This window comes from Protopterus annectens, chromosome 7.part1, assembly GCF_019279795.1.
Source record: "Protopterus annectens isolate FY-2018-M chromosome 7.part1, PAN1.0, whole genome shotgun sequence".
Taxonomy (NCBI): Eukaryota; Metazoa; Chordata; order Ceratodontiformes; family Protopteridae; genus Protopterus; species Protopterus annectens.
The window spans coordinates 286,661,078-286,686,991 of record NC_056740.1 but is presented as its reverse complement, the minus strand read 5'-3'; the positions used below and the strand labels follow the sequence as shown (position 1 = coordinate 286,686,991).

Sequence of the window (25,914 nt, the reverse complement as noted above, 5' to 3'; positions counted from 1 at the left end):
GGATTCCACTTCAGTTTTGAGGAGTGTGAAATTTGCTTTAGAGACGTTTTTCACTGTGGTTTTCTGGGCAGGGGCGGGGTCAGGATGTGAATATCCAGTGAGATTAGTTTATGGTCTGATCTTACCAGTGAGGGATACACATCTGGTCTGGAGCATAGAGCCCCCATGTTGGTGATGATCAGGTCCAGTATGTTTTCCCCTCTTGTGGGAGTGGTAACAAGTTGTTCCATAGCATTTGAGTTTATAAATTCTAGGAACCTTTTGGCTAGGGTGTTGGAGCTAGAGTAATGCTCCCAGTCTATGTTTGGGTAGTTGAAGTCACCCAATATAATGGTGTTTGGAGAGACCTTCATATTTTCCAGTGTTCTCAGGAAGGCTGATGGGGTTCCTGGGTTTGGGAGGGTGGTTTGTAGCATGCTATAAACTGGAAGGCAGTTTTACCCACTGTTAGTTGCACATGGATAGTCTCTGATGCTTCGTGCTGTGCCACCAACCTGGAGGTGTGGGTATCTTTGACGAATATTGATACTCCCCCTCCTTTTGTGGTTCGGTACAAGTTTTGGGGCCGAAAAGCATGGTATGAGGTATAACCTGGTAGTGCTGGGGTGCGGATATATAGGGAGGTGGTGATTTATGTAATATATTCCTTGAACGCTTGTGTTGCTGAGACATCAGATTAATAAAATTAGTGGATTTTACAGCCTGGTTGTCTTTTTTCTTTATTTTGGTGCTTTTCTGCTATGGTTTAGTTAACCATAACTAAAACCTGCAGTTCTGTTAGTCTGTCTTTGCTTGCAAATTATGTCTCAAAAATTTGGAATTTTATCCCTACTACCATCAAACAACAAATCAGCCTATCCAGATTCAAAAACATGCTAAAACAATTATTTAAAAACACTTGGCTCTGTTCTTACACCTCCCCAGGCTAAACAATCCTAGCTCTTACACATTTTCATTACCCCACATGCCTCAACAAAGCAAATTTCCTACTGTCTTCTATCCCTTTATTCTTACTGTTCACATCTATTGTCTCAACTCATCATCTGACAAATTATCCCCATAGCAAATTTCCAACTCATACTCACTAACTTCTACATTTACCTCCAACTCAGCTTTCTTTTTCTCTATACCACCTTATATATGTATTTGCTATTGATCTTTCCTTATATGCTCTCTGCTTTCTACTCTAATCACTCCATCTCTGCTTTCTGCTCAAATCTCCCACACCACCTCTCTCTTATTTCTCTTACTCATAAATATAAATCTGCAATTGCCACTCTAAACCTCACTGCACATGCCAAATTGTCTTGAATTAATATGTAATGACTGAATTTTACTGATTGCAGATTTTTTTTTAGTATAGTTGCAGTCAGTTATTATACGTCCATACTGTAACGTTAATATAAAATTTTACACTTTTCTCTCGTGTATAAAATTACCTATATTGTTGCTGGTGTTTTTCTTCCCAGGCCTCTACTGAAAAGGGACTACCACAGCCCAATCAGACTACCCTGGTCAACAAAAGTAATAACTAAATACAAATGGATAATTATTAAGGCATATAAAATACTGCATGAAATCAAAAAGAAGCAATCAGAATTGTAAGAGATTAGGAAAAATTGGGAAGAGAGAATGGAAAGGTAGTATAGAGAGCAACGGTGGGAGGACATCTGTATAACTACAAATATGCAGCAAATACCAGAAGGTTTAGGATTTTTTCATGAAACTGTTTTGCCTCGAGCAGTCTTCATCAATTTTTTTCTCAGTTAGCAATTGCTGGATATGTAAATAGAAATAGAGAGGTAAGTGAGGATATGTTTTTTGGAAATATAACGAGTGAGCAAATTAAAAAAAAAATCATTACAGAATACTTTGTCAGGTATACTGTACGAGCACGTGATTGTAACTAAGAAACTTATTCTTTTGACCTGGGATACAGGATCTGCATTGCATAGTTATAAGGACTTGCTAAATGTAATGTCATTGGCTACCAGAAAAACAATTACTAAAAAAAGGAAAATCAAAATCTAATAAATGAACCTCAACCAAAGTATTGAATATTGTAAAGGACAGAAAAGAACAAATGATATACAAACAAGAGGAATATGTGTATGCAATTCCTGCAGAATAGCATTGGGGGGGGGACAAAATTTAAGGAAACACAGGATTTGAGCAATTTGTTTTGCTGGAGTAAATGATAATTGTTAAAAAAGAAAGCACATATGTATAAGGTATAAAACCATTCTAAATTTCTGTAACTGTATATGCTCATGTCATTGTTTAAATGGGGTGCATTTAATAAAGGTATCCGGGGTATAATTACTTCATCCACGGTTTGCCTTCTGTGTGCATCATAGCTACATAAGCCACCAAATCACCTCACTACAGTTATGATCCATGTTTCATTAGTACTCTGCATAATCATGGATATGTGTTTGCTAATATCAACATACTATAGAAAGCTCTTCTGCTACAGTCATTCCTTAATGCTGTTTAGTCACTTTTCTTGTTTAAACTGTACCTTGTGTATTTACTTAGCTATGTCCACAAACGTCTTCTAGTATTGGTGGATGCATATTACATCTGAATGTTGTTTACCAGTTACTTATTATACACCTATTATGTTTGTAAGCTGTTTACTTCATTGTTCTGCATTGTTACCTACAATGCAGTTACATTTTCTGTGATTTGCAGAAATTGTTGTATTTGCCTATATATCCTAGGTCACCATATCTAAAAATGGTCTTTCTACCAGTTCAGTGACCTGCTTAACAAATTCAAATATAGTAAAATAAAATATGTTATGATAAACCCAGGAGACCTCTACCCACATCTGCTAAGGCTCATTCCCCCAGTGTAGTGGCTTTGGTAAAATAATCATTGGAAACATCTGTCTACAATGCTTTAGGCTCACTTCACTGAAATAGTGGCTACTTCCACAACATTTTGGTGGACCAACAGTCTGAATGATATGTGCTCAGCTGCAACTTGGTCTTCCCTTAGACATTTAAAAGCCACAATGAGCTGTAAATTATCTCCAGTTCTACAGCTTTGAAGCCACCATTGCCAGTGGTATTTTTTCACTCCAGTAGTCACCCTGGAGGATTTCCTTGGGACTTTGCTTCTTAAGTTACTAACAATGAACCTATTTTTATCTGATATGAAAGTTGCAGGCACTTATCATAATGACAGGTCTGTGTTTAGTGATAGCCGTCTCTTCACCTTTCACCTTTTTTTTTTGTTCATTACCTTTTTCTTTCTCGATTTTTTTCTTCAGATTTTTAATCAGTGGACAGTTGAGAGAAAGGTAATGCCACGGTGCATGATGGGAAGGCATTCTCAGAAATGTATGTCTGTCACGTGGTACTAACATCTGGGGCATACATTCTGCAGGTCAATGAATATGGATTTTCTTCATTTCTTACAAATCACTATGGAAGTGCCATTAACATTCATTTTTACAGCTCGAGTGCAAACATCTGTTACTGACACAACTATTAAACGATCTGAATGCATTAATTTCAAAGTTAAGATCATGAAGCATGTACATCTGTCAGGAATAGATTTTGTAAGTTCATAGTTACTTACTTAGCTATTGATCTGTGATGATCTTAAGAAGCTTAGCCTTACATTTTATTGATAGTTTTTAGTCTTTATATTCTGAATAACAATATCCCTGATGCAGACAACATTTACTTGTTTCCCCCTATCCATTAAGGGACATGGATGCTAAACATAAAATAAATCTACAATTTCCCATCCATTCATCCAAATTACATTTGAAAAGAGTAAAAGAAGTACTTCACTTTATAAGGAGTGGAAAATGGTTCTATAGAGTCATTCTCTGTGATACAAATCTCAGTATGCTCTATTTATATTGCAAATAGATTGAGACATCTTGAGTGGGTGTTCATGCTACCATTGGACTTGTGAATGCTTAATAGGCCTGACAGTTTAGAGTCTGCTGAGGCTGTATGTAGATGACAATTTTCACTGCATAGTAGCCTGTATGATATAGAGAAAAGGGATAAGAATTTGAGACAATCTGCATAATTTTTCTGATTTGGGCCCTTGATTTTTAGTGTGAAAGTGTCATAGTTATTCCAGTTGTGAAAAGTGTTTGAGCATGTACATACTGAATGAGGAATTATAATCAGTGTTCAGCCTACTGAGAGACAAGTACGATGGAATTGATTAAACCCCTGGACCTACATGCTATACCTTCAGATATATAACAGTGAATATGTGATGAATCAAAGAACAGTTCATTGTTGACTTAGATTCCCAGATCCCTGACTACTGGAGCAACTTTCAGGGGGGTGGGGGCAGGGGTGTTGTCAGTGTGATAGTTACATGGGAAGTCAGGCTTGCTAAAGGATAAAACTATATAGTTTTTGGCTTTTAGTTTTAGCGCATGGTTTTGAAACTGGCTGTTTGTTTGGGGAAATGCCTTCTGGAAAGTGCATGGCATCACCAGATTTATTACAAACTTGGTCAGCCATAAACCCTTAGCATTGGTTTTGAGGTCCAAGAAATTAATGCCAAAGAGGACTGCCAAACACTATTAGTGATTCAGTGACATGGTCAAAATTCTTTATAAAATTGACAGAGACAATTTCGATACGTCTCAGAGTAGAATCAGAAAGGTATATTGTAACAGTCTTAATGCCATAGCATAGCTCAAATCATATCTGAATCCTCATCAACTGATCATCTCACCTTTTTATATCACAAGTTTTCCCATTTCCCATCCATTACAGCTCAGTACCCGACTTTAGCATGTAGTCTTCTTCTGTTTTTGGGGTGCCAGAACCTTATCAGTAACTATATCTTACGTGTCAAGCAATAGTAGATGAGTTATTTGAGAGACAACCATCATAGACATTCAGAAAGGGATTTTATTGTATGCTTGAAATCTTGTGAATTTGGTCCGCAGTGTGAAGTACATATCGTAGTAGTCTTTTTTCAACTTATTTTTCTCCCTTGAACCTTCTGATAATCAGGTTCTCACTCTCTGAGGCTATGAGCAACTCAGCCAAAAGGATTTTCTGTTTAGGGTGCCTACCTGATTTTTCAACAGCTAGCTTACAGCTTTCTTCACTGAAAAGAGGATTGTAATGCCTGGCCTATTTAACTCACATTTGGTTACTATGTGCTCATGTCTGTATTTGACTGCAAATTTAATTTCTAGTTGAAGGCAACTTGCATCAGAAATACTCATTCTAGGAACATAAACCTCTTCTGCAACATCAACAGAATGGTTTAGAGGGACAGGTATCTCTCTCAGGGGATACCTGTACTTTGGAACAAACTCCCACCCACATAAAACAAAGTCCATCCCTATCCATATTCAAGCACAACTTGGATCTATGGATGGGAAACACAAGATGTACCTCAGGACTGACCCCTGCACTACTAATGGACAATGACAGCTCCTAAATGTTTTATCCACTACATGGGTCCCCTCAAATTATTAATGGTATGATCCCGGTTATTCCCATTAGGGGAAATATATAATTATCAATCATGGGGTGGGTAAGACCAGTCTATAACAAATGGGATAGCTTAATTTGAGCACAAAAAGGGAAATTGCCTAGACTCAAAATAACCTGCAAGGACAGCTAGCCTAGTACTTACCTATGAACCTATAAACCTATAAGGAGAATGTTTTCCACTGTTTGGACAGTATAAGGGACTGGTGACATGGTATGGTTTGATTATGGTATAATGACAAATGCAGACAGCACATATAAAATACTTAGTTGAGGTTTCTGGTAATTGTTAAAATTGTAGCTAATAATAAGCTGTGAAAAGATTATGTTATTTGTCTCAAAGAACAACAAATGTAGCATGACTTTATAAATCACAGTGTCAGTAGTGCAACAGGTAACATACTTGCCTTTGGTGCAGAAGGCTGTGGGGTCTTTTCCCACATCAGGTAGATGGACTGCTGACACTGTAGTTCAGCATAAGGTAGGTGCTGGATTCCTGAATGTATCATCCTTTGAATGCGATGTTAAACTTAGGCCCCATCTGCCTGAGTTGGTGGTAGCTGAGGTGGATATAAAAGATCCCACAGCACCTATCAAAAAGAGTAGGGGGATGTTCTATGATGCACTGGCAAAATTTGTACTATTACTATAAATACCACTTCAGGTCTCTGCTGAAAAGAGGCTACCAGCCTAGTGGGACTAACCCAGTCAACAAAGGATAATTAAATAAATAAATAGTTGTCCTTCTCTGAAACAGTGAGTCAGTAAAATCACATACACTAGGGCTGATTTTCAACCAGAAACTTGAGATGGATTGCAGTCATTTGTTAAGCATTACTTTTGCATCTCTGATGCTCTGCTGCTTAGCAGGACCACAGTTTCTTATGCAGCTGCGATGCAGTTTATTGTCCTGTTTTGAATAGTGTACAAAAGCAAGTATCATTTATTTTTCACCAGTAACCAAAAATAAAGCATACCAATAAAAGAAATTGGTGTAGAAAATGAATAAACATGTAAAATTCGTTAAACATGAATTTATTATTCTGCTTGAGACCTCTTCAGAATTAAACACTACATAAACCCACTGTCATATATATATATATATATATATATATATATATATATATATATTAAGATACTGAACCAATTAACCAATTGTGGATTAAATCAAATTAATTGTATCAATTAAGTAAAAGTCGTAACTTTAAAAGTTAAAGGTATACTCACTACCATTCTTTAATCAACATGCGTTGCAATTACAACAAAAAAAAAATGTCAATACTGTTAAAACAGTGTCACATTTAAAAGTTCTTACATTTGAAAATGTTAACATTTAAAAATTATTGGGGCTTTCTAAAAAAATCCTTAAAAAATCAATTAAATAATAAGTTACTCTATGCTTTACAACTCTTTGGCTCGTGATTTCAGAAAAGGTTTAATAGAAATAGTCTCGTTCAATCAAGGTGGTGTAATCATTTATTTTTCTTTTAATAGAATGTTGATGTGCAGAACCTATACTTTGAAGAAATGAATATGGCAAAATGCTGTTTTAGATTTTATTTATTTTTCAGTTTATTTTGCAAAAAAATTAATGAATAAAAATAAAATAAATAAGTCAGCTCAGATAGAATTAATAGATGAAGGTTCTGTTCATGAGGGTGAAGTAAGGGACATTGTGGAAGAATATCCAAAGGACAGCAACAATCATGATAATGTCCCTTTAGGAACCCCCCCCCCCCCCCAAGGAGGTCAGAGAGAATCGGGAATCTCTAGCACAATTACAACAACAATTGGTCTTACAACAGGAATTTCTGGAATGTCCGTGGATGGGGCAGTGGAACTTTTGGGAACATGGGGAGGGGAAGAGCCAGGAACAATGCTGGGAACTGGTAGGTACACAGACAAATACCATTATTAGTAATAAACACCATAATTTTACAATATAAAATTTATCTAACACTCAGGTCACTGTACAATGGGTGAATTTGTTTGAAAAAGGGTTAAACTTTGTGCCCATGAACAATGCCAGAATTGATAGAACTGTACTTGACCTGATGGTTTATACTAGGAAGCTTAATTTGAGTATGGTTGTAAATAGTGGTAAATACAATCACTCTGTTCCAGTATGTAAAAAAGCCAGTGTCTACAATCCCCCCATACACCCCAGTATACAATTATTTGAGATGATTTTAGGGATATTTGTAAACACAAGAAAATTCCTAGAGGTGAAAGCAATTTAACTAAAGATGAAGAAAATCTACTTAATAGCATCTTAGACAACAGGTCACTAAGGATAATGAAACCTGATAAAGGGGGAGGGTTGGTGGTAATGGAGCAGCAACGCTATGTGGATAGTATGTTAATTCATTTATATGGGGATGGATCTGAACAAATTTCAGTGAATGAATTAAAGTTAGCTTGCAGAAAGATAGACACCACTTTATATGAGTTGTTACTTAACAATCAAATTACTAAAGAAGAATATGACTTTATGGTACAGGAAAATCCTAGAATTCCAACCATATTTGGCATCCCCAAGATCCACAAAGACACCACCAACCCTCCCTTAAGGCCTATACTGGATGCTAAGGCCTCCAAGACCCTGACTATTGCCAAGTTTCTGGATTTTTGTTTAAAGAACAGTCTTAGTGGGTTCCCACATATTATTAAGGACTCCTGGGACTGTCTCAAAAAACTAAACCAGGATTTGTATGGGGATGATATGATTCTGGTTACAGTTGCCGTGAAGGACCTCTTCAATGTCATATTGCACTCTGAGGGAGTGGAACTGTTTTATGACTATCTGTGTAAGAGTTCACAATATACACACTCTAGAATACTTACACTTAGGACACTAATAATGTTGGTCCTTGAAAACAATTACATTCGGTTTGAAGGGCAATTGTTTAGGCAAACGACAGGGGTTGCCATGGGGCCAGTTTGTGCCCCCATCTTTGCAAACATTGTCTTGGCCCAATGGGAATTGACCAAGGTGTACCCCTCTGATGGGTATAGGAGTTGTATATTTTATGGCAGATACCTGGATGACATACTTATTCTATGGGGAGGTGGCGAAGGTGAACTGTATGAATTTTTTCTTATTTGAATACTAGCACCTCCTTTTTAAGATTTACTATGGAAATTAACACAGAGAGTATTAGTTACTTAGACATCCAGATCAAGAAAAATAAAGAATTCAAAAAGTACACATCTACTATTTATAGGAAACCAACGTACTCTAGCACTCTACTCCATTTTAATAGCTGCCATCCCCTGCATCAAAAAAGGTCCCTAGTCAAGGCTTGCAAGAACGTTAGTGAGTTAGATGCATTTTATGATGAAAGAGAAAAATTGTTGGGCATGTTGGAAAAAAGGGGATACCCGCAGGGATTTGTTAAACCTATACTGGAAGAAGTCCCTCAAAAAAGAATATCAGGACATTTTTATCCATTGTTGGGTCTCGGGAATGGAGGTGGTACACAAGGTGCAGTCATGGATGGTAGTGACAGTAACCACAGTGTGTATAAGAAAGCTATGATCCTGACATATACCCTACAGTATTCCCTACTTAGGGACGTCCTTTTCTAAGAATTGGTTTATCCTACAACATGATGAACAAATAGGTAATGCAGTGGGTAGTAAACCAATAGCAGTGTACAAAAAAGACATCAGTCTTAAGAATATGTTAGAAAGGAACAAGGTGAGGGTAGGATCTTACACTAGTGGGTACACAAGGAAATGTGGACATTGTTCGCAGTGTAAATTTATCCTAGAGGGTGACAGAGTGAATATTCTTGGGTATGGTATAGTGAAATCAATACACAGAAATAACTGTGGTACTAAAAATGTAGTCTATATTGCACTATGTCAAATCTGCAATAGACTCTACATTGGAAAGACAAAAAACTCCTTCAGATTGCGGATATATCAGCATATGTATGACATTGGGAAGGGGAATATCAATAACGGCCTTGCTAAGCATATTACCAAATCTCCAGAGCATTATTTTAAATTTACAATACTTGAACATCTAGAATACAATGAGATGGGGGGACAAAATGACCTATTCCTAGAGTTTAAGGAAATGATGTGGCAATTAAGGGTTAATAACAAAAAATATCAGATCCCAGACTCTCCACTCAAAAAATCCTTAAATTTTAATTTTAAGTGCATTAAAATAGCGATACACTTTTCGTCAAGACTGGTGTCTTAACTTCCTCAGAAACTTTAAAACAATACCACAAACCAATATTTAAAGTGTAGCTACAACAATCAATCAATAATCCACTTGGTAACTTAAAGGCATATACTATAATTTTACATACTATTGGTTTTGCATTCTCTTCGGGGCATTTTCATTATCTTAATATACCCTCTTACAGGATTAAACTCACTTGGACTAGCGTAATTTCAACATTATCTTTTACACTATTAAAAAAACCATAAGATGATAGAATAATACGTATATATTTTAAATATTCACTATTTAATAGTGTACTAGAATAAAGTATGTATAAAAAATAAATAAATAAAATAAAGGGTATATATAATAATAAGAATCAAAAATAAAAATAAAAACAAATACACATCCCAGTATAGTTAACAGGGCACTGACCTAAATACAATAAAAATATTTATATATGTATTTAATATATTTGCTGCATAAATTTAATATAAAAATTAAAAATTAAAAATTAATCATTCAGTTCATTTAATCAAGTTAAATTACATTCTAATAGGATACACATTTCTCCACTAAAAGATGTAACCATAAAGGGAATGTTGAAAAGAAGAAGAGATCTGTAGTTAAGGGGCAACTAGTTAGGGCAGCCAGGATGACAACTAAAGATGAGGAGTTTGAAGAGGAGTGCATCTTGATGTCTAACTTCTTTAAGCAGAGGGGTTATCCTTCCCACTTCCTACAGGGGATCATCAAGGAAGTCCAGCATAAAAGATCTGTGGGGGACTATGTCCCAATATTAAGTAAGACAAATGGAGGGGGTTCAGTGGTGAGTATAAACGAAGAAATGGTTAACACCTGTGGTTTTGTATGCACATTTAACATCGACTCCCATAAAATAATGAATATTATCACAAACAATTGGGACTTCTTGACGAGTGATAAACATTTTAGAGAAATGTTTCCAGAAAGGCCTAAAATTACATATAGGCGTGGTAATAATTTAAAAGAAATTCTGGAAGCCAATGGTGGTGTAAATACTAATAAAGAAGGTATGTACAGGTGTAACGTGTAGGTACTGTAAGTATATTGATGTAGGTTGCAATTTTAGTATTGGTAACCAGAAATACAGGTCCAATGGGAGATTTAACTGTAACAGTAAACAAGTGGTATATCTAGCTAAATGTACAAGTTGTCCGGCTTTCTATATCGGGAAAACCGATAGAAAGCTTGGCGAAAGGATCTACGAGGATACTTATTGTATTAGTAGGAACAAATTAGAGAATGCATTAGCTAGACATACAAGTGTGTCTGTTGGCCATGAATTTAAATTTAGGGTCATTGACCAATTGAAGAAAGATGAAAGGGGTGGACCAGAGTCTTTGAAGTTGGAGACGAAGGAACTCCTATGGCAGCTCAGGGTAAATGCCTGTCAATTTCCAGGCATTAATAAAATGACTTCCATTATGTGTATACTTAGGTTGAAAAACTTAGGTAAATGTTAGTAAAGTAAAAAACTAGTAATAACTAGTATAATTGAATACCATATCTAATAATATTATTGAAAACTGGTTGGTTGTTAAAAGGTTTAGATAGGGATGATAGAGTAAACCCATCCCTTAATGGCGTTAAAGCTGGGCATAACGAATTTTGTGGGTGGCACGTCTATATGTGTATATGTCCACATGTTTTAAAAAGATATGCATATATATTTCTATACGTTTGAACATTCCCTTTACGGTTACATCTTTTAGTGGAGCAATGTGTATCCTATTAGAATGTAATTTAACTTGATTAAATGAACTGAATGATTAATTTTTAATTTTTAATTTTTATATTAAATTTATGCAGCAAATATATTAAATACATATATAAATATTTTATTGTATTTAGGTCAGTGCCCTGTTAACTATACTGGGATGTGTATTTGTTTTTATTTTTGATTATTATTATATATACCCTTTATTTTATTTATTTATTTTTTATACATACTTTATTCTAGTACACTATTAAATAGTGAATATTTAAAATATATACATATTATTCTATCATCTTATGTTTTTTAATAGTGTAAAAGATAATGTTGAAATTACGCTAGTCCAAGTGAGTTTAATCCTGTAAGAGGGTATATTAAGGTAATGAAAATGCCCTGAAGAGAATGCAAAACCAATAGTATGTAAAATTATAGTACATGCCTTTAAGTTACTAAATGGATTATTGATTGATTGTTGTAGCTACACTTTAAATAGTGGTTTGTGGTATTGTTTTAAAGTTTCTGAGGAAGTTAAGACACCAGTCTTGACGAAAAGTGTATCGCTATTTTAACGCACTTAAAATTAAAATTTAAGGATTTTTTGAGTGGAGAGTCTGGGATCTGATATTTTTTGTTGTTGAAGTTGTTGGAACTAAGGGTTAATGCCACAAGCCCCCCTGGATTAAATGAGGTAGTTTCTTTATCTAGTTACCTCAAGTTAAAATCAGATTACCATTTTAATAATAATAGAACAACATGTATTTTTAGGCATATATTGGTTATTCTGTCTCACATCTTGTTTGGTTATTCACTTAGTTTTTTGGTTTTTTAATGAATTTTCTTTAATAATTGTGGCAAAATATATATTTTATATGAATTGCTTTTAAGGAATGTGTGCATATATATAAAATATAGGGTTTTGTATTTTTTGTAATGAAACTTAACATCAGGAAACATTTAACAGGGGGTATGGCTTTAAAAATGTTTTAAAAATGTTTTTGGAGGGAAAGTTAATTGACTTAATTGATTAAACACATGGTAGTATATAAGGTAGATGCAAAGTAGTTGTCATTGTTTTATTAACTGAAGAAAGCACTAAATAAAGAACATCATCCAGCTAAGAGTGTGACCTGTTCTTCTGATTTTACTTTGTTTGAGCATTTTGTGGTTTTCCACTGTTATTTATATATATATATATATATATATATATATATATATATACATATATATATATATATATATATATATATATATATATATATATATATATATATTAAGATACTGGACCAATTAACCAATTGTGGATTAAATCAAATTAATTGTATCAATTAAGTAAAAGTCGTAACTTTAAAAGTTAAAGGTATACTCACTACCATTCTTTAATCAACATGCGTTGCAATTACAACAAAAAAAAAATGTCAATACTGTTAAAACAGTGTCACATTTAAAAGTTCTTACATTTGAAAATGTTAACATTTAAAAATTATTGGCGCTTTATAAAAATCCTTAAAAAAATCAATTAAATAATAAGTTTATGCTTTACAGCTCTTTGGCTCGTGATTTCAGAAAAGGTTTAATAGAAATAGTCTTGTTCAACCAAGGTGGTGTAATCATTTATTTTTCCTTCTATTAGAATGTTGATGTACAGAACCTATACTTTGAAGAAATGAATATGGCAAAATGCTGTTTTAGATTTCATTTATTTTTCAGTTTATTTTACATGTAAGTAAATTAAACCTTTGGGGTCTTTTTCAGGCACAATCTGCTTACATTAATTCAAAGGCATTAGAAAGGTCATTAAGGTTAGCTTACAAGACATCAAAACTGAGGTATATACAATACTGTTACTTTAAGCTAAGACACTATTTAGACCTGTACAAAATAAACACACATGGTAAATCAAATGTTATATGTAACCATTGCCCTATTTGGTGTTCTGTATATTCTAAAATAATTAACTAAAATATCATTTTTACCCCCACTAGAGGAAGCAACATCCTTGACCTGGTTATTACTAACATGGGCAACTGTTGCTCAACACCAATAGTCAATTACTCCCAGGTTAGATCTGACCACAAACTAATTACCATGGAAATCCACACCACCGGCAAAGGTAACCACCATGAAAAATATCTCCAAAGCTGACTTTGAGCTCCTAAAAACATAGGTGGCTAACTTCACAGCACCCATGCAAATGGAAAATAGGTGCATGACTGCTGAATCATACACCAATGCACTGTATGAACACATACATAAATGCATGGAACTAGCCATACCCAACAGAACCAAGACGCTCTCCTCCAAAAAAAGGAAGCCAATCTGGTGGTCCCCTGCCATTAAAAAACTCTACAACAGAAGGAAGAAACTGTTGCAGAAAAAGGTGAAGTCCCAAGACTGGAAAAACTCCCTTATTAGACTCAACAAAAAGTTGAGATCCCTCATCAAAACCTCTAAAGCTAGCTATGAAGGCAGAATTGCGGCAGACACTAAAAGCAACCACAAAGCCTTCTACAGTTATATCAAGAATCGCGATGGCAATACCTAGATTTGCTCTGAGTTACTGCACAATGGTACCTCCTATAATGAGCCAACAGGTATTGCCAACATACTGGCTGACAGATTCAGTGTCAACTTTACCCCTCTCTTCCCCCCAAATGACCAATCACAATACCAGAAGAATACCAGGCATCCAGCGTTACTACAGCAAAGGTTAAAGCTGCATTGTCCAAGGCCAAGAATACAGCTTCCATGGGACCTGACAATATCCCTGGCTGTGTTTTACATGAACTACAAAGTGAACTGGCACCACACCTGTGTGCCCTGTTCAATCACAGCCTCACCTTAGGCTTTGTCCATACAGAATGGCACACTGCTACAGTCAGTCATCCCTCTCCATAAAGGGGGAGCGACTTCAGACCCTGGGAATTATCACCCCATTAGCCTGATGAGTCTGATATGTAAGGCTATGGAGCGCATCATCATGGATCTAATTAAAAAGGCATCATCATGGACCTAATTAAAAAGGATATAGGGAATCTCCAAAATCTGGATCCCATGCTATTTGGTTTTGTGAAAAGTAAATCATGCCTGCTCAGCCTGGTTGACTTCTTTGAGTCACTCATCAGTGTGATGAGGGCAAGGCAGTTCATACAGCCTACCTCTATCTGGCCAAGGCCTTTGATACCATTCCCCACTCTGAATTTATTGATAGACTCACCAAGCTAGGCATCAACCCTATATCACTAGGTGGGTTGCAAACTAGCTCACAGATAGAACCCACAGTGTGAAAGTAGCAGACTCCAAGTCAGACTGCTGACCAGTCATGAGTGGAGTCCACAGGGATTGGTCCTGGGTCTTCTCCTGTTTGGCATCTACTTCTCAGAAGTCCAGGCCAACATGGAGGGACTCTAGCTGACCAAGTTCGCTGAAGATTGCAAGCTGGGAGCCATTATTAACTCCCCAAGTGGTGATGTAGACATCCTACAGAAAGGCCTCACTGAGACCAGTGACTGGTGTTAAAACCATGGCCTTAAGCTTAATGTCAAAAAATGTGCCGTCATTCCCTGTGGGGAAAAAACTCAGTTCCCACTAATTACCACATTGATGGTAGCCCACTGAACACTGAAGGCATTATAAGAGATCTGGGGACACAGGTTGAGAGCAACCTCTCTGACCATCACATTGCCACTATGGTCAGAAAGTCCTTCTATGTGGCACACCTTATTACCAAGGGTTTTGCATGCAGGAAAAAAGAGGTCATCATCTCTCTACTCTTCCCGCATTAGACCAGTCATTGAGTATAATGCCCCATTTGGCATGTACTTCACTAAATACCTGCAACAGCTGGAAAGGCCACAAAAGTACCTCACAAATAGAATCCTAGTCCTTAAACACATGACCTACATGGACAGGCTCAAAAAACTCCAGCTTTTCTCTGTCTCATATCATCTATTAATAGGCGATCTCTGCTTGACTTACAAAGCCAAGTCTGACAAAGCCCTGTTAGAAATATTACACCTAAAGAAATCCCAGTCCCTCTGCACCACGTGCTCCAGGGTCCTCAACCTCATTACCACAATCAACAGAACATGCTGGAGGGACAGGTTCATAACCCAGAGACTGCCCATGCTCTGGAATAGACTTTCCATACACGTCAAGCAGAGCACCTCACTGGCCCTTTTCAAGAGAAATCTTGATTAGTGGATGGGAAATAGAAAGTTCACCCCGGGGATTACTCCAGTGGCTCTACTTGATAGAGGCACCGGGAACTTACGGCGGCATGATGCCAGGGCACTTCTATGGGCTAGGCTTGTAAAGGCTCCAGAGCCATTGGAGTACACACCTATGAACCTATTTTGTGCTCTGTGGGGGATTTTTATTTTCTTGTGTTTATGTTTATCCTGTAAACAAACATGTTGGTGTGCCACAGTTGTGCTCCAAAATTAAGTTTTCTACACATTTGAAGTTGTAAACGTAGTTAACAAGTTTTTGTTAAGCATGCCTCACTGTTGTTAAACTCCATTTACATACTTAAATGTTAACAGAAGAGTGCTGGGAAGAAGAAACCACTTACAAAGCTGTTCAATAGTTGTTCTGCCATCAAAATATACCGAATGAAGTTTTAATAGCTTTGAAAGCTCTTTACGCTTCCACCGTTCTTCTATGGGGACTGGTGACAGCAGTAAGTGTCCTGCAGACTTTGAAGCTGTAGAACAGTGCATTGACATTGTTTCCTCTAACTTTTGCAGTACACAGAAGCAGATAAAGCCACGTCATACAAACAGTCATGATCAATTCTCTCCAATAATAACCCAACTTGTGCTTTTAAAAGTGGTCAAGAAATTCGCCTCTTGAGCTTCATCCTAGTAGTGATTTTCTTGACATCCATGTCTTGAACATGTAATAAACTAATTATGATTGTTTACCTGATCTTAGTTTTCTACCTGATGGATATTCCAACTTTAATGTTTAACAGCAACAAGATGTCTATAAAATACTGTCTTAATTAGCTGTGACAACAGTCTAAAAGCAAAGGAGAGCTAATATGCATTTCTCTAGGTAGACAGACATAAGTTGCTGCCTGGCAAGTTTTTAAAAGAACTGATGCATTAACCTGGAGATATCTATGTAACCACTGTTGCTTTGTGGATAAGTTAGTATTTACATTATTAGTTAGCTTATCTGACTTGCATGTAGTTTTAGAACCTGTTCATTAATCGTTCTGTTTAACAGACTGACTGGTTGTCAAAGTCACTTGGTGTGCAGATCGGGTGGGATGAGGAAGGAGCTGGGGGAGTCCAATTCATTTGTTTTGCCACTGTTTCATATAATAAAATCCCATTGCCTTGTTCTCAGTATTAGGTTATTTATTCAAATCTGCTGCCATAATGACCTGGGCCTTGCATATTTTGTCCCAAAACTGTCAGTACAACAAACTATCAACTCTGTCCAAATGTTAAGTGCATTGGTGTTACTTTCTGCTTACTGTCAATCCAGATCATGTTAACTTCAGGTCATAACAGAGGAGACAAACAATGCAATGTGTGCTATCACTTTTGATCTGTTAGGATCAGAAAAAGAGGCACAACTCCTTATGTAAAACAATGCTTTATGTATTCCCCCTCATAATAAAAATATTGGACTTAATGCCGTATATGTTTTACTTGCACAGCAGTATATTATACCTATGACAGGCAGTAAATGCAGGCACACACCCCACTACTGATGAGAGCTATAGCTTAGAATACCAGAAAACTGTCTGGCACCAGAAAAAAAGAGAACATCTGCTATGTAACTGGAACATTTGGAAGGCTCTGTGCACTGGCAAAGAGTGCCCCATCTATCATCTGTCTGTCGGGTAGTCATATAACTATCATGCTTTAACTATGACATGTGCATTCTGCATATGACATATGGTACCATATGCATGTTAATTTGCAGCCAACATAAATTCAGTCATAACAATGTTAAACAACTGGAAATTTTATGAAGAATCCTATGAGTATAAAATTCACCTTCATAAAATGTAAAATTAACTGACCTTCATAAAAGTCACAAAAGAGAGTACGCATAAGTTTACTTGTTTTATACACCTTTTCTACATGCATTTAGACTACTTGTTATGTTATTGTGCATGGCTGAATTCGTAATGGCTGCCTATTCATTGGTAAGACTGTTTATGCATGCAATTTGCATACGTTAGGTAAAAATTAGGAAACTGATTAACCTGCTTTGCTTGTTAATATGTTTTGTTTGTGTTCCCTGTTTTAGGAAAGTCTGAAATCATGGCTCCCTTAATCTACAGCAGCAGAGTCTAAAACCTGTCACAGAAAACAGGCCTTGAATCGTCATTTTATTGCAGAGATGTTCTTCTGCTTTATCAGCAACTAAGTGAGATGTTTAATTTGCTTCCTCACTGTATTCATCTGGAAGATGATTGTCTGGGGCCGTCCCTCAGTGGATTAAATATGTCTCATTACAGAGAATAATTCCAGGATGACAGACCGGGAATGAAAAGGATGCTAACCATTTATTTTGCCATTTTGATGCCATTGGTTTTACTTTGTTCAAGTGACCACCTGCTGTGACCATCTTAAAGAATGTTTTTCTTCTTCTTGATCTCCCTCCTTCTGTGTTACAGTTACTTCTGTTAAGTGCTGCTTTACTCCCTCAAAGTCTTGATGGCGTCTAGCTCCTTTAAAGTGAATAAAAGAAAGGCAAAATGCATTTTATTTAGTTGAAAATGAACACTGACGTTTCTGCTCCATTCTTAGTGAATGATTAAACAAATAAATATTCTGAATCACTATTACAACATGGAATACATATATAATAGTCTCCTGCAGGCCTCTAAAGACTTAAATTAGCATGCATATGCTAAAAGCAGAAATCACTTCTTTTTTCACTACTTTAGGAAGTATTCCTTAATTTTAGATTGGTTTGAGACAGAGCAGCTGGAAATCGTTCAGAGTGATTGAAAAATTGCTGTGTTCTAGCTCTTTCCTCAGTCCTAATGCATGTTAAAGGGGATATTATGATGTTCACACATGTGGATAAAGTACAGTCACCAGATTCTAGGCATATCATGGTTTATTTTAAATGACAGTGGGTGAAATTGCTTGAGCCTGGATCTGCACAAATTGACAGTATTCACTGGACTTCTACATTATACTTATACACATTGCCATGACAAGTTAGAGCCTGTTTTTCAGCTGTCAGCTCTAATTTATCATGCCCGTATCAATTATGGAAGCTAACAGTGTGAAATCATTCCACTGGGAGGTTTTTCCTTCAATGCATAACTGCCGTGTTTACTGTACACCTGTCTATCTGGATGGGCATCTCTTTGTGATGGGGGGTTGCAGTGATACTGGCCTACCACTAGACATGGTGGAAATGTTGGACATGGCATCACAGAAATGGACTATCTTACCTCCTCTTCCTACATCCCGAGCAGGGGCCGCTGCTATATCCCTTGGTAAGCAGATTTTCCTGATTGGGGGCATGAATTCAGAACAAAGTCCTCTAGCTTCTGTTGAGTGTTACAACATGGATGAAGGCAAGTGGGAAAAGAAAGCAGCATTGACCCAACCATCAATGGGTATTTCTGCAGTAGAGAAAGGTAAGGTACATTTATAATGCTTATATAAGCTATACATTTCTAAGAAACACCTGTTTTTCCACTTTATGTATTAAATAATATATTGAATTAATTTGTTAATAAATTATAAGTAAAGCTGTGACCCACCTGACCAGTTTTGAATTTGTTAGTTAACTTTATCATCTGTAGATAAAAATACTAGCTTACAGTTTATATCTCAATTTTGTCAAATTCATTTTACAGTTCTAGTCCAGGACTGTTGATAACTGTTGTGATACAGAAAAGCCTGTTTCAGGACATATTGATCTTTTCTTCTATTTTCTTCTATCATTTTTGGGAAGTGGGTGTGATACCTCACCTTCTGATGAACTGAAGATGCAAAAATTCAATTTTATGACATATATATTTCAATACCTTTTTTTTGTAGAGAAAAACATTAAAGAAATGGGGGATATAGCACTACAGAAACAGTGTTATCTAACTTCATTATATGACTGGTTTACAGCTTTGTGTGTGAATAAACATTTATGCATTTCTGTTTGAAAGCAAGGGCAATATTTGATGGAGAAAATTCTAAAGCTTCTTACTGGTAAAGTGGCAAATATGGCCAATGTAAAACATGGCTACCATTTTCTGCTAGAGCTCTTGCTACAAACCTATTGGTAGCAGTTTTTGTTTCTTGGATTCATTATTGTGAGACCTGGAAGAGTGATAAAAATGTGGAAGGACATGACGATTTTACATATATATATATATATATATATATATATATATATATATTTACACACACACGCACACACACACGTATATAATCAAGATGTTTGTATCTTTGTCTCAAATGTAGTAATTTTCCTCTGAGGTATGGTGATTTTAGAGTCAGGATAAATAAGTTGGGGTGTGGGGGTGCAGACCCCACATTGGAGGGTATGAGGGCATCTGCTACTCTCTTTTACTTTCACTATCACTGTTAGTGTTTCTTTTTTTGTAATAATGGGCCTCAATGTTACTGGTCTTAGAGTTACAATACACTGTCATACCTTTTGTGCCTTCTGTTCAGTCATATGTATATTTGTTTATCTTTTTGGAATTAGTTTATTTATTTGTTAACTAGGTAAGCCTAGTGGACACAATTGTCACTTTCAGTGGTGAATAGGGAAAATCATTTGGTAAAGTGAGCTGCAATGAAGCACAGAGCAGGCACATTGAGGATGAGGGAATCAAACCCTGGACCTCAGAAAACAGATCATTAATCAACTCATTGTCTTAGTCCACTGTGCTGCCTGCTGAACACCTTCTTTCTGTTTGTTGAGGTGTTCTTCATACAGTTACTGATAAAGTGACAACACATGAGACGGATGTCAACAACCTAATAGTAAATAGAAAAATTAATGAATGAACAAATAAATAGTCAAATCCAGGCACATTTAATGATGGCCCCTTACAAAAGTTTGGAAGTGGCATGTTGTGGTACTTAGGAGTCCCCACTTACTATATGTTTATTCTCCTGCACCGTGTTATCTGAGACTTATAAAGTGTGGTGTTTTGCAAGACCTTTTTCTGTTAGCATTAAGGATGGCTGTATGTGTTATAACTGTACATCATGCATCACTTGTATCTCACACTCCAATTATTATTTTCCCTGCTGCCAGTTTGATCAGAAGAAAATAACTCAGAGGCTACATTCAAAAATAGTGCTTTCTGGTTAATTCTGGTTATAACTGAAATCATTTTTCCCTTCTCTTGCTGGTTCTTATGAGGAATTCTTTTCTGGCTATTTTTCCAACAGACTTGATATGTTGTCTTTGTCTGTGCCTTTTTCCTAGATCCTTTCCCTTCTTCATGACATCCTCCTTATCATTTAGTGTGCCTGAGGTTGGGCCATTTCAGTCACTAATGGACACACTTTTTTTTATTTATTTGTGGAGAAGGTCTGAATGGGCAAAGTTCCTTTTCAGTGGAGCCAAGGAAGAAAGGCTCCATGTTACATACATTTGTATTGAGAATTAGCCTGAGCTAACAGTAAAGCTATATTATATAATATAACACTAATGTATATATAATTTAACAGGTAATTACAGTGTCTAGTACACTGTGTAGTATGTACAGCATGTTAAACTCATACATTTCCGTTGAACAACATTATTAATTAATGATTACCTGTACAATGAGGGACTTAGTAATGGTATTGTTACAAGAACAGGGCTGTTTTACTGATAGATATGATTTCATTTGGATTCTAAAATACAGATTGGATAATATCAGGTGTCGTTCACTACTTCATGAACAGCTCACAACCTTACTCATTGCTCCATTTCTTCAGTGAAGCTACTTATTACAGGCATTTGAAGGTGTTTCAAAACTTTTTGGCTTCCAAAACTCCAATTACCCCTCAATCAAATGCAAAACAGTCAACCTTTTTGCTCCACTTCACAACTTACAACTTGAGATTTCTGTTTGATTTCCTTTCTATAACGAAGTTAAAGAAAACTTTGTTAAAAAGAAACTTCCTTTTAAAAACTTCTGTCTTTACCATAATAACGTCATTCAACTCAGTTGAAGGACAATCTTTTCCAAAACTTACTGTAAAGAAATATTCTGTTTTCTTTGGGGACGAAGTTAAAATTCCACCTCTAATTGTTGTCTAGCTTACTTTTTGTATTGGTATGGCTATTCAGGCATCACTTGATTTTTCAAGGTCTAAAACATATTTAGACTATATCTACAGTATTACTAAGATAAACTGATTTATGAGCATTTTAAACTGTAGGTACAGCAGTGTAAAATATTCTCCCACAATTCAGAGCTGTATGGGATTATAATTTTCTGTTGAATGACACTTTCTCCCCATCACTATCTCCATTTCTATTGATTTCTCCACCAGTCTTTGCTTTTTCCATATTCTTTTCTATAGTGTTAATACCACTGATGTAATATTGCCTGGTGTTATTTATATCAGCACTTAACTTTTACTATACAGATACTAAAATGCTTGACAGAAGTATTCCTGTTCTTGGTGGACCTGGCATTTTTTTTCCAGAACCATTAATCAGAAGTCCTAGAAAAAAAAGAGCAAGGAAAAACATTGCTCTTCTCTTAAACGGGTCTATATTAGAACAACGAAACAGAGAAATATCGAACCCTCACATGAGCGAATATGAAGGAACTCAATTTTTTTTCTAATTGCAGTACAGTGAAGATCAGAATATTTGGCCTTTCTTCACTGTAGTGCAATCTCGGAGCTGGAATATATATTTAGCGGGGGGTGTGCGCAGCCCCCACAATAGCGATGTTGAGTTACTGACTTTTCACTCATGTGAGCGTTCAATATTTCTCCCTTTCGATGTTCTAATATAGTCCCTCTTGAACTCTCCCATGTACAAATTTCATGAAGAGAATGGATCCAACTCAACTGTGTTCTTCCCAAAGACACAAAATTTGGAGAGTATGTGCAAATTTTTCAGTTGGTAAATTATTCATCCTTCTTTTATCTCCTGAGTGCAGACTTCAATGTGTTTGGTTCTTTTCCTCCAAACACATTGGGTTCTTCATAGGTTCACAGATACATAATAGGCTAGCTGCTCTTCTGGGCCATTTTAAACTTAGCAAATTTCACTCAAATGTGAGAATCAAAACCTGTCCCCTGTGCCTATGAGGCAAGCATCTTGACAATTAAGCCATTTCTATTCACTTTCCTTAGTGGACATCTTGAAAAATGTGCTTAAGATACCTTGTGAAAGCATTCAGGATACTTCACCCAAGATCTTCATGCTGTTAAAGTGATAGACTTATTCCCCTAATGCCACTGACAAAAAAGATCCTACCTTCTCTCAAAGGGTAGTGTCTATCCTTTGTTCTTCTCACAGACCTTTTACCTAGAAGACCTATAATAACAAATGGGTCTATTGTTTTGTCTGGGTAATTAATAAAGGCATACTCCCCTTTACAATACCTGTCCCTTTAGTTACTTCTTGTTATTTCTGAAACTTTTTAACAATGGCCTTGTTCATCTTTATTGTCAAAAGCCAACTGACAGCTACCCCAATGTTCATTCTGGTTTGGTTTCTTCTTCCTTTGCCCCACATAAAGTTTACAATGTCTTCTTATATAGAACTTTCTATATTAAAACCCCATCTGGAGACTCAATCCCTACATAAAGCTTTCACTTTTGGTTTGAGAAGCTTGTATGTCTGCTCTCTGAACCTGCTGCCTCTACAGACATGAGGATCCTGCCATGGAAAACCCTTACTGGAAGCTATCACCATAGCCAAGAGAATCAGTGATTTGCATTTTTTTCCTGCCAAGCCTCCTTGTTTAATTTTTCACAAGGAAATAGTGGGTCCATCAACTGAAAGCCACCAGAAAGTCAGGACTGATGCAGTCAACCAATCTGCTGGGCTTTTTTTCAGAATGCCCTTATCATGGTGAATACCTCCTTCATTAAATGAATGTTCACCTGCAGCTTAGATTTCATGTGTGCATAAACAGATTTTATATAAATATGTCAATTTGTTTGTGTCTTTGGCTGACCTAAAAAAGGGCAATAAACTATTTAAGCTTATCATTGTCCAGTGGTTGGCTACTTTCACTGAATTTTGTGACAATAAATTTGGAAAATCTCTAGATGTCAGTGAGGATTTGTCACTCATTTTTACAAATGACATAACCCCACAAGACTGCCTCCCCCCCATGCCAACACTCCTTTGTGGTCTCCACTCTTCAACAGGGACTTTAATCCAGGACTGTGTGAACTAAACATGTAGCCCACATACTTTTCACAAAGTAAAGTGGGTCTGTTATCAAACTACAAAAACATTTAATCAATTACAATGACTGAGGTCTTTGACTAGTGACTGAAAAATAGCAGAGACAGGTATATTGACAAAGTGTATTGTGGGACCAAGCACAGAAGTTGGCCAAGAACAAAAAAATCCACTCTTTTGGGTAGTTATATGCAAAAAAAAAAAAAAAAAATCAGATCTATATGGAGTTTTTCTTAGACAGAGGAGCAGGTATGGAAAAACAGAGGAAAGAGGAGTACCCTAATCATGGGGTCACACTATTTTTCCACTCATACAATTTCATTGAAAGGATTTTACCAGAAAACTAGATTTAGAAAATATTACGCTTCAAACATGTTTAATATGTTTATTAAGGTATCAGACAACCTTTCTTGGTCTCCCTGTAAGGAACCAACTGGCTTATTAACATATGCGAGCAGATATGCAGATTCCAGCAATGCCCACATGGTTAACATATACCTGAATGCATGATGAGAAGATCTCCTTCAGGGTCAAGGAGATAACTATATTTTTATTATGACAAAAAATGTTACATCCTCATAGGACAAGGCCAAAACAGGAGATGCAGCAAAATCTGTAGAAGGCTGTCTTGTCTGAGATTTGAAGGAAAACTTGGCAACAGCTGAAGTCTTCAGTTATGTTAATACAGGGGAGGTAGATACATGAGGAGCAGGAGCTGTTAAGAGAGGTAACCCAATGCAGGAGAGAGGGGAAGGAGCTCAAGAAATAAGTAGGGAAGGAAATGCAGTCCAAGGGACCTAACACTGATCACAGTAAAAGAGCTAGTAAATTAGTGACAAGAGAAATCCTCCAAGAAGTTTGATAAGTTTTGTGAAATGTACTACTGATGAAAAGAGACATCTGGAAAAATCTGTAAATAGGATAGACAGGCATCAGGATGGTAGTTGTCTTTGTCACAATCTTCTTGGCACACTTCCACAAATCTGACGGTCATTGGTAGTGTAGACAAAACCAAATGGAAATTGACAGGTCACAGGTAAAGACTAGAAGAGAATGAAGTAGTTTGGGGACAAAGCTGAGAAGTGAACAAATGATAAAAATTGGGAGGGTTATACAAAATGTTACAGTTAAGGAATGCATTTACCTGTAACATCACCATTCTGGGCCAGTAATCAAGGAGCCAGAATCCTCACCACTAACATTGGAGAGGGACATTCACTTGGAACAAAAATGGATGCACCCAGTATTTCCAGCTCCAGTTCTCTGTATCAACCACACTTTCCCCTAAGAGCAGACAGGGAACACACTCAGCCCGGGGTCTGAGTTTTTCTCTCTCTGTCTCACCCCAGGTCCCCAGTAAGGCTCCTCACTGGCACAGCTGTAGAGTTAAGTCCTCAGCCAAGTGTTCAAGGCATGTCCTCCAGCACCCACTCTGTGAAACCAGTGCTTCATGTCCCTGTTCCGAGTAGCTCACACACACACACACACACACACACACACACACACACACACACACACACACACACACACACTCCTTTGAAAGGCTAGCAATATTTACTAGCTATGCCTCCTTCTGCCCAGACTACAAGGTAGTTACACTGCCACCAGACACCCCAACACCAGCTAATGTAAGGCTGTTGTAAGGGTACCCAATTATACTGAGTGAAATTAATATTAATACAAATGGTAATGTTGACTAAACAGCCAGGCTTTGAGTGGCCACAGTGTCACCAATAGATATAAGTAATCTCAAATGTTAAAATATTCTCTAAGGACCAGCTTCAAGGAAAAGTTTAAATATATTTAATAATAAATAATAAAATAACATGAAAATACTAAATATATATTTACAGTAAACACCAGAGTTTCAGTCACAGGAAATATTAAAAATAACACAGGTGGACAGGTTCACACAGTTACATAAAATCAATACTTAACTAATCTCACTATATTTCCTGACTAATGTAAAGAATTATTATTTCCTGGTTACTTACTAGAGCAAGGCAAGATTAAGTAGGGGAGAGATCCTTCTTTGTCAGAATACAAAAACAGAGTGCTCTGAGACTTCAGTCTCACCTAGTATTAAACATAATTTTTAGTGATGGATTACAGAATGACATCACATGGAT

General features: G+C 36.5%; 1 protein-coding gene across 1 annotated transcript in view; it reads left to right on the top strand.

Moving 5' to 3' along the window:
• The window catches only part of KLHDC8B (kelch domain containing 8B), a 1,966,070-nt gene that overhangs the window by 462,406 nt on the left and 1,477,750 nt on the right, over positions 1-25,914 (top strand). Inside the window, exon 2 of the mRNA XM_044078490.1 lies at positions 17,696-19,046. Within this exon, the coding sequence (XP_043934425.1) occupies positions 18,656-19,046 (391 nt within the window). The 5' untranslated portion in view covers positions 17,696-18,655. The remainder of the gene's footprint in view (positions 1-17,695; positions 19,047-25,914) is intronic.